The sequence below is a fragment of the Adiantum capillus-veneris genome, chromosome 28 (genome assembly GCF_014529385.1).
Source record: "Adiantum capillus-veneris isolate H3 chromosome 28, ASM1452938v2, whole genome shotgun sequence".
NCBI classification, from domain to species: domain Eukaryota; kingdom Viridiplantae; phylum Streptophyta; class Polypodiopsida; order Polypodiales; family Pteridaceae; genus Adiantum; species Adiantum capillus-veneris.
The window spans coordinates 117,768,115-117,779,733 of NC_140958.1; the positions used below are offsets into that span (position 1 = coordinate 117,768,115).

General features: G+C 41.3%; 1 protein-coding gene across 1 annotated transcript; it reads right to left on the minus strand.

Moving 5' to 3' along the window:
• Positions 1–10,818: 10,818 nt before the first annotated feature.
• On the minus strand, positions 10,819–11,372 carry LOC147421169 (uncharacterized). Its single transcript, XM_086504757.1, has 3 exons — positions 11,301–11,372; positions 11,023–11,096; positions 10,819–10,933 (listed from the first exon to the last, which is right to left on the minus strand). The coding sequence occupies exons 1-3, from the start codon at positions 11,370–11,372 to the stop codon at positions 10,819–10,821; spliced, it is 261 nt and encodes an 86-aa protein (XP_086360883.1).
• Positions 11,373–11,619: the final 247 nt, after the last annotated feature.

The following is an 11,619-nucleotide window of genomic DNA, read 5'->3' on the forward strand; positions in this document are numbered from 1 at the left end:
AAGACCAAAGACGGAGTGTCAAAAATGCAAAAACAAGAAACTTAAGATTATGAGCACAATTTTTCATAAAAACTGGTAGGAATGCTTGAAAAGTAGTGCTCAAGACTTGGGGAGGCCTGTGGATGAATTCTGCCACAAATTTCATCAGTAGACATCCTACGCGTAGGATTTCTAGAGAGTGATTCTGGAAGCAAAAATCAAGTTTTGGCATCATACCCATATTCTGCATGTTGTGTTGGACACACACACCAAAGCTCATGTCATTTGGACATATAGAAGGAGAGTTAAGGGGATGTTACTCTTTCATAGAAATATTTTCCCAAAAGTGGTGATTCTGAGCAATTTGGACATTCAAAATTTGTTGTGATCACATATTCTTGTTATATGCATCAAGAAGCACCTTGGGTAGAAACAGAAGTCCATTCTGAGAAAAAAAGACATCCTACGCGTAGGATGTCTACAGGGCGATCTGGTGGAAATTTTGAAATTCTGAGTTGACCTGTGTGTTCAGAAGGTAGGTTTTACCCTATTTTCACCTGGAAGGGGGAAATTAACCATATCTTGACAGGATAAGGCCAGATAGACTGAAATTGCCAGACATCCTACCCAAATTGTGCCAAGGCATTATTCCAAGACCAAAACCATAGGATGGCTGCAGGAGCATGATCTGCATGATATATTGAGTGACTGAGAGAGTTTTCATCTCATTTGGGGAAGAAAAGGGGGTTCTAAGCAGACTTTAGCACTTTTGACTGAAAAGACTAGAACAACTAAAATTGGGGTCTTTTGAAATCCAAACCAAAATCTGAGCATACCACTGGGCTTGCTGACATCAAGGGGAAGCATTGGGTCAAGTCTGGGGTCAAACAGGCCAAAAAAACATCCTACACGTAGGATGTCATATGTGTGATTTTGCACTCCAAACTTAATTTTGAGCATACCACTGTGATCAACACCTCAAGGAGAGGTTTGGACAAATTCTGAGCAGTTAGACATCCTCCGCGTAGGATGTCTAAGGCATGATTTAGAGGCCAAATTCAAACTGTGGACATAGCAGGGTGTTGTATAGCCTTAGACAAGCCTCCTAGTCAAATTTGGTCCAATTTGGAGTTGATTTGACTTAGGAATTCATCAGAACAGACATCAGGCTTCTGGATCAGATTCTTGATCATTTGACCAACCTATAGGTGTCAGAATCAAAAAGTAAAAATAGTTGTGAGATCAGCACATCAAGGGGAAGCTACAGTGCAAGTTTGGACAAAATCTGAGCAGTTAGACATCCTACGCGTAGGATGTCTTCAGCTTGATTTAGGACTCCAAACCAACCTATGAGCACACCACTTTGATTAGCACATCAAGGAAAAGCTAGGGTGAAAAATTCAAGTCATTCTGAGCAAAAATACATCCTACGCGTAGGATGTCTCAAGGCCATTCTTAGGTCCAAATGAAATTATGAGCATACCATTGTGTTGCTGGACTTAAGGGGAGTCTCTGGACCAAATTTTGTTAAATTCTGAGCATATAGACATCCTACGCGTAGGATGTCTCTAGGCCAGTTTTAGGGTCCAACTGTAATTTTGATCATACAAGAGTGTTCACAGTGTCACAGAGATCCCAAATCTTCTTTTAAAATTGAATTTGGACTCATTTTGACCATTCTAATCTGCAATTCACTATGTTGGCCATAACTTTCACAAACGGTATCGGATCGGAAAAGTTTTTATATCAAAACGTAGCTTGAGAGCGACACTACAGATCTTAGAGCAGAACTTGAATTAAATGCATGCCTACGGCAACCTTTTAGTTCAACTTTGAAAAAAACGTCGTTTAAGGCCTCAAAATGCATCCGGAAGTCAAGGGTGTCTAAAACCGACAGTTCAAAAGAATTGTGAGGAAACGGTCATGGTTTTTGAAGACTGCTAAGCTAGTAGATTGAAATTATATTTTGGGAAAACCATTGGTCACCCGCTGGAAGGTGCTCAAGGAACAAGTGTGGCCGTCAAAGGTACATCAAGGATTTTTGCATTCATTGTGAAAGAGTTTGCCAGCTTAATAGAATTTTGCAGATTATGTGCTAAAGTGAACACAGGTTAGCTCGACTCAAGAATCGCTACAAAGGGAGAAGCCTTTGCAGTAGAGTGGTAAGTCGCATAACTTATCACAGTGCTTCCACTAGATCGAGGCCTACTAAAAATCTCTACAAAAAGCAAGCCACCAGACAAGACAGTATCAGTCTTGGCAAGCAAGGGAGATAAGAAGTTCAAGCAGTGCAAGCAAAGCCCAATTCAGAAAACTCAGAGATTAAGACATCCACAAAAGCTGAAGAACCTCAAGCAAAAAAGACCGACACATGGGTGCTAATAAATTTTATTAGCATTGAGGCAAGCAATTAGAGCTATCACTGAACAGGTACAACAAGGGAGTCAAGACGAAAGCAATGGCGTCTCAAAGGAATCAGACCAGTCAGGAAGAAGCTTCAAGTACATCCACAGATATTACAAGAGAGCAAATTCGGATCTATCTGATTGGATACTACAAAGGACTGCCATGCTATGAGGATGACAATCGGAATTTGTACATCAAGACAAAGAAAGATACAGAGGAAACTCGGACATCTCAATATGTGGAAGTTGAAACAGCGAAGAATGTACTACACCCACATCCAAATTTCATGGAAGGCTGTCTGGGATCAATTTACATGAGGCACGGAAAATACATCGACAATGAGATAGAAATGTTTTACAAGGATCAACTTACAGAACTCTACGCATATCCTCCAAATATTTTTATGTACAAAGCACAAGATGGAAAACAGAAATTTGGTACCCTCTATGGAGATGAAGACAGTCGATACTACAGGGCTGTCACAAGTCATGAAGTTCCTGTAGAAAACAATCATTACTTTACAACAGAAGATTTTGGCTCAAGAGGAGAAGACTACATGTCTAAATGTGGTAATGTATACCATCTTGTCATGGGTTTACCTCTAACTACGCACCTGGAAGAATTGACACCTACGGCTGTCACTACACAAATGAGTGACACACCACATGACACACAACAAGGCACAACACAAGACACAACATGGAAAGACACAACACAAGTCTCGTGCACTGCACCAGCACAAGAGGCACCAGCTATGAAGATAGCCCAACTTCAAAAAGAACTAGCTTGGTCTCAAGAGCTACTTAACAAAGCACAAGAATTCATATCATCAGGCATTAAACAGATGCCAACATCAGATATGAAACCCTCTCGGATAGGGGGACTTCAAACTCAACAAAGAGACCCTATATCTTCAAGAGTGGGATTAAGAAGTCCAGCTTTACAAGAATCAATGTCCTTTTCAGGAGTCCAAGTAGAATTTCAAGAAGCATTGGAAGATGCTGAGCCGGAGGGGAGACCATTGGAAATTCACAATGCCCAATGTAGAAGGTCAGGTCAAGATGTCATTGTGGTTGACAAATACGATAGGCACTATGAAATAGCCGATGTGAAAAATATGGATGAGTTTGGCAATTGTGGGCAACCTGTAAGTCATATACTTGGACCCCGTCCAAAAGCACCATCAAGGGAAACAGAAAACAAAGATTCGGTTCAATCTTCACCCTCGGTGCAGAACTCGCCAAAATCAACTCGGAAACATAGCCCTAAGGCTATGCAGAAACCCCACGTCAAAGACCATATACTGATGGAAGAATTAGCATCACAACTGCTAGAAAGCATGGATAGTGATTTGATCTTGTATGCAAGCAATAATGGAAGCTATTTTCAGCTTCTAAAGGCCAAGACGATGAAGGATAAACAAACAAAGCTATTGGATACACCTAAGTCACTCGTAATCTACAGGTTCATGCATGCAAAGAAGAGGTCATATTTGTATCTAGATACCACAGGAAACCATTATCAGCAGTATTATGGAGAGCTACCTCGTCCAAAGGGTGCACATATTGAGATAACAACATATTGAGACCAATGTGCCATTGGTCATTTAGTGAAGGACTGCCCAGTAAATCTCTACATGGAAAAGAAGAAGCAACAAGCCAAAATCAAAGTTCAGACAGTGACAACAAGGGAACGGAAGAAAGAATCCCCAACAAGATCTCTGGAAAAGAAGCAGATCTTGTCGCAGAGCACAAAAGATAGGCTCAAGACACGGTTTCTTGAAGTCAAGGGTGTCAACGACATTATCATAGAGAATCGGGCTTTCAAAAAAGATCAATTGAATCAGTTGATTCAAGATCGTTTAAGGAACCTCAATGAGGACAAGTCAGAGCATCCACAAGGTGATGAAGATGAAGCTCGTAGTTCAAGGTTCGAGAGCAAAAGAAGCCAATATTCTGACGATAGTGAGCCAACGCAAGAAGAGGTGGCAGAGGTAACAAAAAATCTTAGTGCCACATTACAAGTGGAAGACATGCAAATAGAGTCAATGGATGAAGCTGAAAGTCTACCAAATAAATTTTCTATTGTGGACTCTTCATTGGTGCTTGAACAACTCAAAGAGTATGAGAAGCTAAAAGAAGATGTAACTGAAGACATAAAATGCACGGAAGAAAGGGAAATGAACGAGTCCAAGATTGACTACCAAGGACAAGAAATACAGGATATGAATGTATATTTTCGAGAAGAGACTCTACAAAAACCCATGGAACAATGGAAACCAAAGGCCACGGCGACCATTGCATCAGAAAAAGAGAGTCAACCTCAACATCCTGCTACACAAAATTCAAAAGATTTCCAAGAAAAGTTACCATTGAATGACCTTCAAGTGCTAGAAGAAGTAAATAGTGATAGAGAGCTTTTGAAATCAAGAATCAAGGTGTCAGAGTCAGAAACAAGCAATGAACACCAACAAGCAGCTACAGCAGAAGATAGTAAGAACTTGGGACATGCTACAACCAATCAAATGACAAAGAAGTTCAACATACAAGAGGATGACAAAGCTTCCAAGGCACAAAAGTCCAAGACAAGTACCAAAATCAAAGAGGACATCAGTTACTTGGCAGCCAACAAGAAGATTAAATTCTCGTTGGATGTGTATGAGAAAGTGAAATTCAACTTTACAGCAAAGATAGATTGCACTGCCACGACTAATGTCATGTCTTATGGGCTATGGTTACTTCTAGGTAAGCCAGAACTGTATGAAATTCAGGTACAGGTTCCTATATCACATGGAATAGTTGTCACAAGTTTAGGGATTGCAAAAGCTACCCTTAAACTACGGTCAAAGGTAATCAAAGACAAATTCCTAGTGGTGGATTCATTGAAAATGAGTACACATTTGATTTTGTCCAAGCACTGGGCAAAAACATTGGCAGAAGAACCTAGATTTTCAACAATGGTCATCACGACTAGCTCTCAAGAAATCTAGCCTACTACTGCTCCAAGATTATCGGCTACCGACAAAGGCAAAGCCAAAATGAGCCCACAAATTTCCTACCAACAGAAGCAGCCCCTTAAATCAGAGTCTTCAATCCAGCCCCAAAAAGTTCAAGACAGAGCTTCGACATCAACTGACCACATGCTTCCACATGAAAGACAGACTCCAAAGAAAATCTTTCAACCAAAATACCCTACACTGCGAGATCACAGCCGCCAAAGGTTTTCAAAGGTCTACATTAAAGCAGAAGAAATAAAGGTCAAGGATCCAATATGGGTAAATGATCCTAGCCAATTGACGAAAGGTAAACACATGGGATGGATAGCCTCCCACTACAGCTTAGCAGAGCAAGGCTATTATGAGGGTCAAAAGAAACTTTGGTTACCAAAACCACAGACCTCGGCTTATGTGGTGGATAAAGGTTTCAAAAAGCGTCCCCAAAAGCAACAAAGCTCATATTTATATCGCCAAAGGAAACCAACCAACAAGGCTCGCCAAAGGGATGCGGGAAATTTCAAATCCAACTAGCCTTCATACCAACATTGGACTTCATCGATAAATAATCCCAAAAATGACACTCTTGTACATCTCAATACGACATCAAAAACATCATGGAAAGTGCCATCTACAATTCTTCAAGCACAAGGTTACTATCAAGGAAATCGGAGAATCTGGCTACCAAAGATGCCAGGTAAACATTCTTCAAGCAAACGACTTCAGCTTGAAAATAATCGCAATTTCACGGAAGGCAAAATCAAGGACAATGTCACAGTCAAGGCAAAGGATATCTGCAAAGACACGCTAATCACACAATGCAGATACAAATGGGTGCCAAAAGAACAACAAATAACGAAGAAGATTGAAGTCATCTCTAGCTCTCAAGAAATGTCAAGACATGATAGACAAAGTGTTATGGGGAATGGAGCGAGCCAATCTTCTCAACCAAGGGACCAACAACAACAAAAAGAAATTTTGACAACCAAGGTCACCCAGGTATGGCAAAAGAAACCAATAATGCCAGTATGGTCCTTTACAAATCCTCTCTTCGAGGATGGGAGTTTTGAATTTCAAAACCTATTCTTGGTCGAAAGCTCCCGAGAGTAAGTCAAGTCGCCATAAAAATAATGGCATAAGAGTCAAGAGTCGGGCAGCTGAACCACTAAATGAGCAAGCCTTATACCCAAGCTTCATGTCTTAATATTTTTTGTGGTCTATGAGTCTAGATATTTAGATTAAAGCTCAAGCTGGAGAGTTGAGCATACATAAAGTCATTTCACTCATGCTGGAAGAGGTGAGCATAAGAGTCAAAGTCTACTATTTTAAATGGTGGAGAGGCGGAGTAGTCCAGAAAACACTCACGCACATGAACACAGTGAGGAGAGTGAAAAAAATCTCGTCGACAAAAACCCTTCTTGTGAGTAACGGCAGCTCTTGAAGTCAAATATATTTTTTCTTCTCTAGCTACGTTCACTCCTGGAAGCACCCATTCAAACTCCTCTCGCACCGCATATTGTTTCCCATGAATCTATCTGTGCAAGCATATATAATGTCCCATCATTGGACATTTGCATTTGACACGATTTGTGTTCCACCCATGCACTTACACAACAAAATGACGATGACGAAGTGGTAACAGGTTTCATAAGCATTTGCTCAACAACAATGACTCTGACTTCAAGCTACTAACACTTATCCACTGTATATCCAGTAATAGTAGCCATACGGCCATAAGTACTTTAACTCAACAAAACTCAGTTACATCAAGCATAAGTACATATAGCCTCACATTTAATGGTGACTAAAGGCTTTATTTTTCTTATAAAAACACAGAAAATAAGACCAACGACATCCCCAAACAATTGCATGCTCATCATCTATAGGATCCAAGGGGAGCGGCCCAAAAACAATTCAAAAAGGCTTCAAGTTTACAGGTACACATGCAGGATGACACCCAAAGAACAAACAATACAGAGCTGCCATGATAAAGCTTTGCTGCAACAACAAACCTCACTCAACCTATTCACCCTACAACAACCAATAGGAGGGCGAGAGCTATGGCTTCAACTACACTACATGTACAAGAAAAAGGTACCTCTACAACATACAAAGCATCTGGTAGAAGCAACTGCAACAACAAAAGATTCAACCAACACCAAAACATGAACCACTCACCAAGGCCACTGCAGACATAGGGTCTTGTCGGGGACGACAAGACTTCGGAGGGGGAGAGTGTTGAAAGGTCAACCTTTCAACAATGCTTCCATAAAGATTTCATAAAGATCCCTCAAAGATTCTCTAAAGATTCCAAATAAAGATGTTGATGAAGTGATGAAGACGAAGATGGATGCTGTAATGTGAAGATACAAGCTCATGGAAATCATCAAATATCCCATTATTATCATTTTGAGCCATTACGGCCACTTTTGTAATGTTTACAGGAACTTCATATTTTAAGTCATCAATTGTATTGAGGCCACAAATGCTTGTTGGATGAGCAAAGCCAGCTCACGGTGTTGTAATTAAGCTCTATAGAAGCCTAGGGACAAATAAAGTCATTTTGGTCGGACATTAGGTTTTCTAAGGCTTAGTATATAAGCCAAAACCTAAAACTTTGTAAGGAGACTTCTAATAAATCTGATCTTCTGTGTCGTTGGGAGACTGGGAGAGAGTGAGAGAGTGTGTGTGTGTGCTACAGAAGCTACGGTGGTCGGGATCACAAACGGAGAGCAGTAGTGTGCTGCCCACGAGGAGAGCTACGCATTGATGCTTACATCACGTGCGTTCGTTTGTGTTTTGTCAGATTCACCCGCGAACTACTTTTGGAGTTTCGGTGAGTAACTGTTGTTCGTTTTTGCATTTCAGCATATCCACGCGATTAGAGCGAGTAGAGCTACACATTAGGCACTTTAGTTTTCGAAAACGTCGACCTACAAAAACCGGCCAGACATCCTACGTGTTTTCTGCACGGAGGGTATTGAGTAGGTTTTTTGGTCACGGACCTTAGGGAGAGTGGCCTATTGGTGTTGATAGGATATCCCTCAAGTTTCATAACGTTTCGAGAACATCTAATGGGCTTTTGGCTTGCGGTAGCATCATAGGAGACTCTCACATTCATAGAACCGATGGCATGTAGATTTGATATCTCTGTAGGAAGTAGTCATTAGTCGATCGAGTAGAGGTTGACACCCTTTGCTTGCTTCCACGCGCCTACGGGTCAAGCTTCGTCCTCAGTTGACATTATATGTTAGGTGAGTTCTCGCTATGCTGACGTCCGTCACGGCGTATCCGTCCAACAATCCTTGATAACTATTAGAACAATTTTTCCAAAAGGGACCATAGCAGAAAATTAAAAAAAGTTGGTGAAAATAGCCAAATACAAAACTAGTCAAAACCGCAAGGCAGATAGAAAAACTCACTTTTGAATAGGAAAAATTTGTCCAAACTCACAAAAAAAGTGGTGGAGTAGACTACTGATACTACTAGTAGTCATGAGACCAAATTTGGTGTTCAGATGTAATGAAACATGAATCGTCATCCATGTACCTCATCAAAAAAATTGGCTAAGATTTGAGGAGTAGGTAGCTGAGGGGGATTTTATTGTTGCGAGCTTTCAGTTTTGAGTTTTTACAATTGGAACTGTTTTTTCGAGCTGTTGAACCCTGATTTTACACTAATGATATCTTTAAGTATCACTATTTAGTGCAAAAACTCAAAACCTCATAGTACAATCCTTCAACTACCAAACACTTTTTAGAAATATGGAAGCACAATAGTACTTATGCAAAATGAAACTTTATAAAAAGCACCAGTTGTATGTATTTTTGAGCTTGTACATAAAACGTGATTCTCAAAAAATTTGTCAGAGTCTCCTTTGTATAGACACCTCCTCATAAATAAATATGTACACCCTTTCTTGGTCTCCCATATGGGATATATAAATTATAGACTGTTTAGATTGGATGCACAAAGGGGGCTTCTCCTTGAACAAAGTGACTTTTATCAGCTAATTAAATGCATGTGGCAATGTAGAAGCCATCGACTTGGGGGAATAAATTCATGAATAGATTTCTAGACAAGGATTACTGGACACAAATCACTACACTGGGTAACATATTAGTTGATATGTATGCCAAATGTGGCGTTCTAATAAAATCTCAACAATTGTTCAAAAAGCTTCCCAATTATGATGTGGTCCTTTGGTCTGCATTGATTTTGAGGAGCCCAGCATAGCAAAGATCAAGATGCTTTGAATTGCTATGTGCATGTACATTGGAATGGGCTCGTTGAATGCAGTTTACTTTTAGTCGCTTTAATTTTAAAATCTTGTTGTCTAAATATATAGCAAGACAATGAGTGAAGATTAAACTTCACGGGGGCCTCCCACGATGATCCATTAGGGGGGGGGGGGGGGGGGGGGGGGGGGGGGGGGGGGGGGGGGGGGGGGGGAGAGAGAGAGAGAGAGAGAGAGAGAGAGAGAGAGAGAGGGAGGTCTGACTCCAAACTAGGAGGAAAGTTTGACATTACAATTGTTGTTCCACTCTTTCTAAGATGGATTATGCCATGTCAATTGCAAGTACTAGAAGGACTTCACAAAGACCTCCCCCAGTGGTGGGCAGGCCAAAAACGGAGGATGTTATCTTTCAATTTTGAAATCGAAAGGAAATTGAACATACTATAGTATCGTTGACTCTCTCTCTTTGATCACTCTCCCTATCTCTCATCTGGACAGAGATCACTAGACTCGTACATCAGGATTTGATTCAGGTTGATACCAAGAGCACATGGATACAATCGACACAGGAGTTGGGTACGAAGATGTCTTTCTACAGAGAACACCTTCTCCAACTAACATAAAACCTATATGCACACTCATCTATTCTATGGGATACGATGTGCTATTGATCAGATGCGCACATCATCCCATTAGCTAGAGATTGAGACTAGAAGATTTAGGAGAGTACCAATAGAGACCAAAATATGCCAGTTGTGCCATATAAATCAAGAGACAAAGTACATCACATTTGTCATTGTCTAGTATACTAAGAGATATGAGGCCGCTTTCATTGTCTATTTAGAGAGTACTTTGGACCGTTGGCTAGAGTCATGAGATATCAAGGTCAGAGATGCCTCGGGTTGTTGTTGCTAGAGCAATGTAGACACAAGGAGAGTCACTTGAGGAGATCAGGAAGTGGGAGACATTTGTAGAGGGAGATCACTCACTTGTTTAGAACAGAGACTTGGCAACCAAACAAACATGCTTCACGATAGACTTGGTAGCCAGACAAGCATGCTTCACAACAGACCGTTGACAGATCCATTGAGCTTGGACAGCTAGACCTGCCCAATAAATTAAACATGCTGCCCAATAAACCACATGCATACGAAACTGCTGCGGCCAATACTACCGCTATCTCCCTCAAATGAAGAGCTGCTACTTAGGCACAAAATTCTGCTCTGGCTTTCACAATTGCTCCTGCAACCCTTGCTGTCCTGCATGCAATCAGATATGCCGCCACTTTTGATGATGGCAATGATGCTACTGCAATCGGCCTCCATTTCTGTAAGTATGCACCCTTTCAAGTCACGGAAGCTACATCACCTCATGCACAAGCGAATCATGGCAAGAAGAGAAAACAGACCGGGGATGCCGCCAGCCTGAGGTGGTGGCACCTCCCCTCGGAATGTCCACCAAAGTGTCAAAGGGCATCCAAAGCTATGAGAAAATACTAATGAGTATCAATGTCACCACATGAACCAGCATTTCAGGACCATTAGCTCAGTCAAAGCATCTCCAAGAGAATAATCAGTAACCAAGATCAATGACCAATCCCAACATTTAGATCCAGCACAAAAGCATAAGAAAACTTTTGACAGTGTCGCCAAAGGATCAGAAGCCCTTCTTCAAGCTCTTGAATACTATGCCTGCCGCAAACAGGACGTGCACAATCCGCAGTAACTCCCAAACTTCACAGCGATGCACACTCTCCATGCATCAATAGCACCACTCACAACGGGCTTCATTCTCTCTCTCTCTCTCTCTCTCTCTCTCTCTCTCTCTCTCTCTCTCTCTCTCTCTCTCTCTCTCTCTCTCTCTCTCTCTCTCTCTCTCTCTCTCTCTCTCTCTCTCTCTCTCTCTCTCTCTCTCTCTCTCTCTCTCTCTCTCTCTCTCTCTCTCTCTATGTGTGTGTGTGTGTGTGTGCGTGCGCGCGCTGTTGGACGGGCAGATACGTGAGCCC

Coding starts and splice junctions, on each gene's coding strand:
- LOC147421169 (XM_086504757.1), bottom strand. CDS start 11,372: ATGGAGAGTGTGCATCGCTGTGAAGTTTGGGAGTTACTGCGGATTGTG. Junction 11,097..11,300: donor TCCTGTTTGCGGCAGGCATA/GTATTCAAGAGC, acceptor ATTTTCTCATAG/CTTTGGATGCCCTTTGACAC. Junction 10,934..11,022: donor TCAGGCTGGCGGCATCCCCG/GTCTGTTTTCTC, acceptor ACAGAAATGGAG/GCCGATTGCAGTAGCATCAT.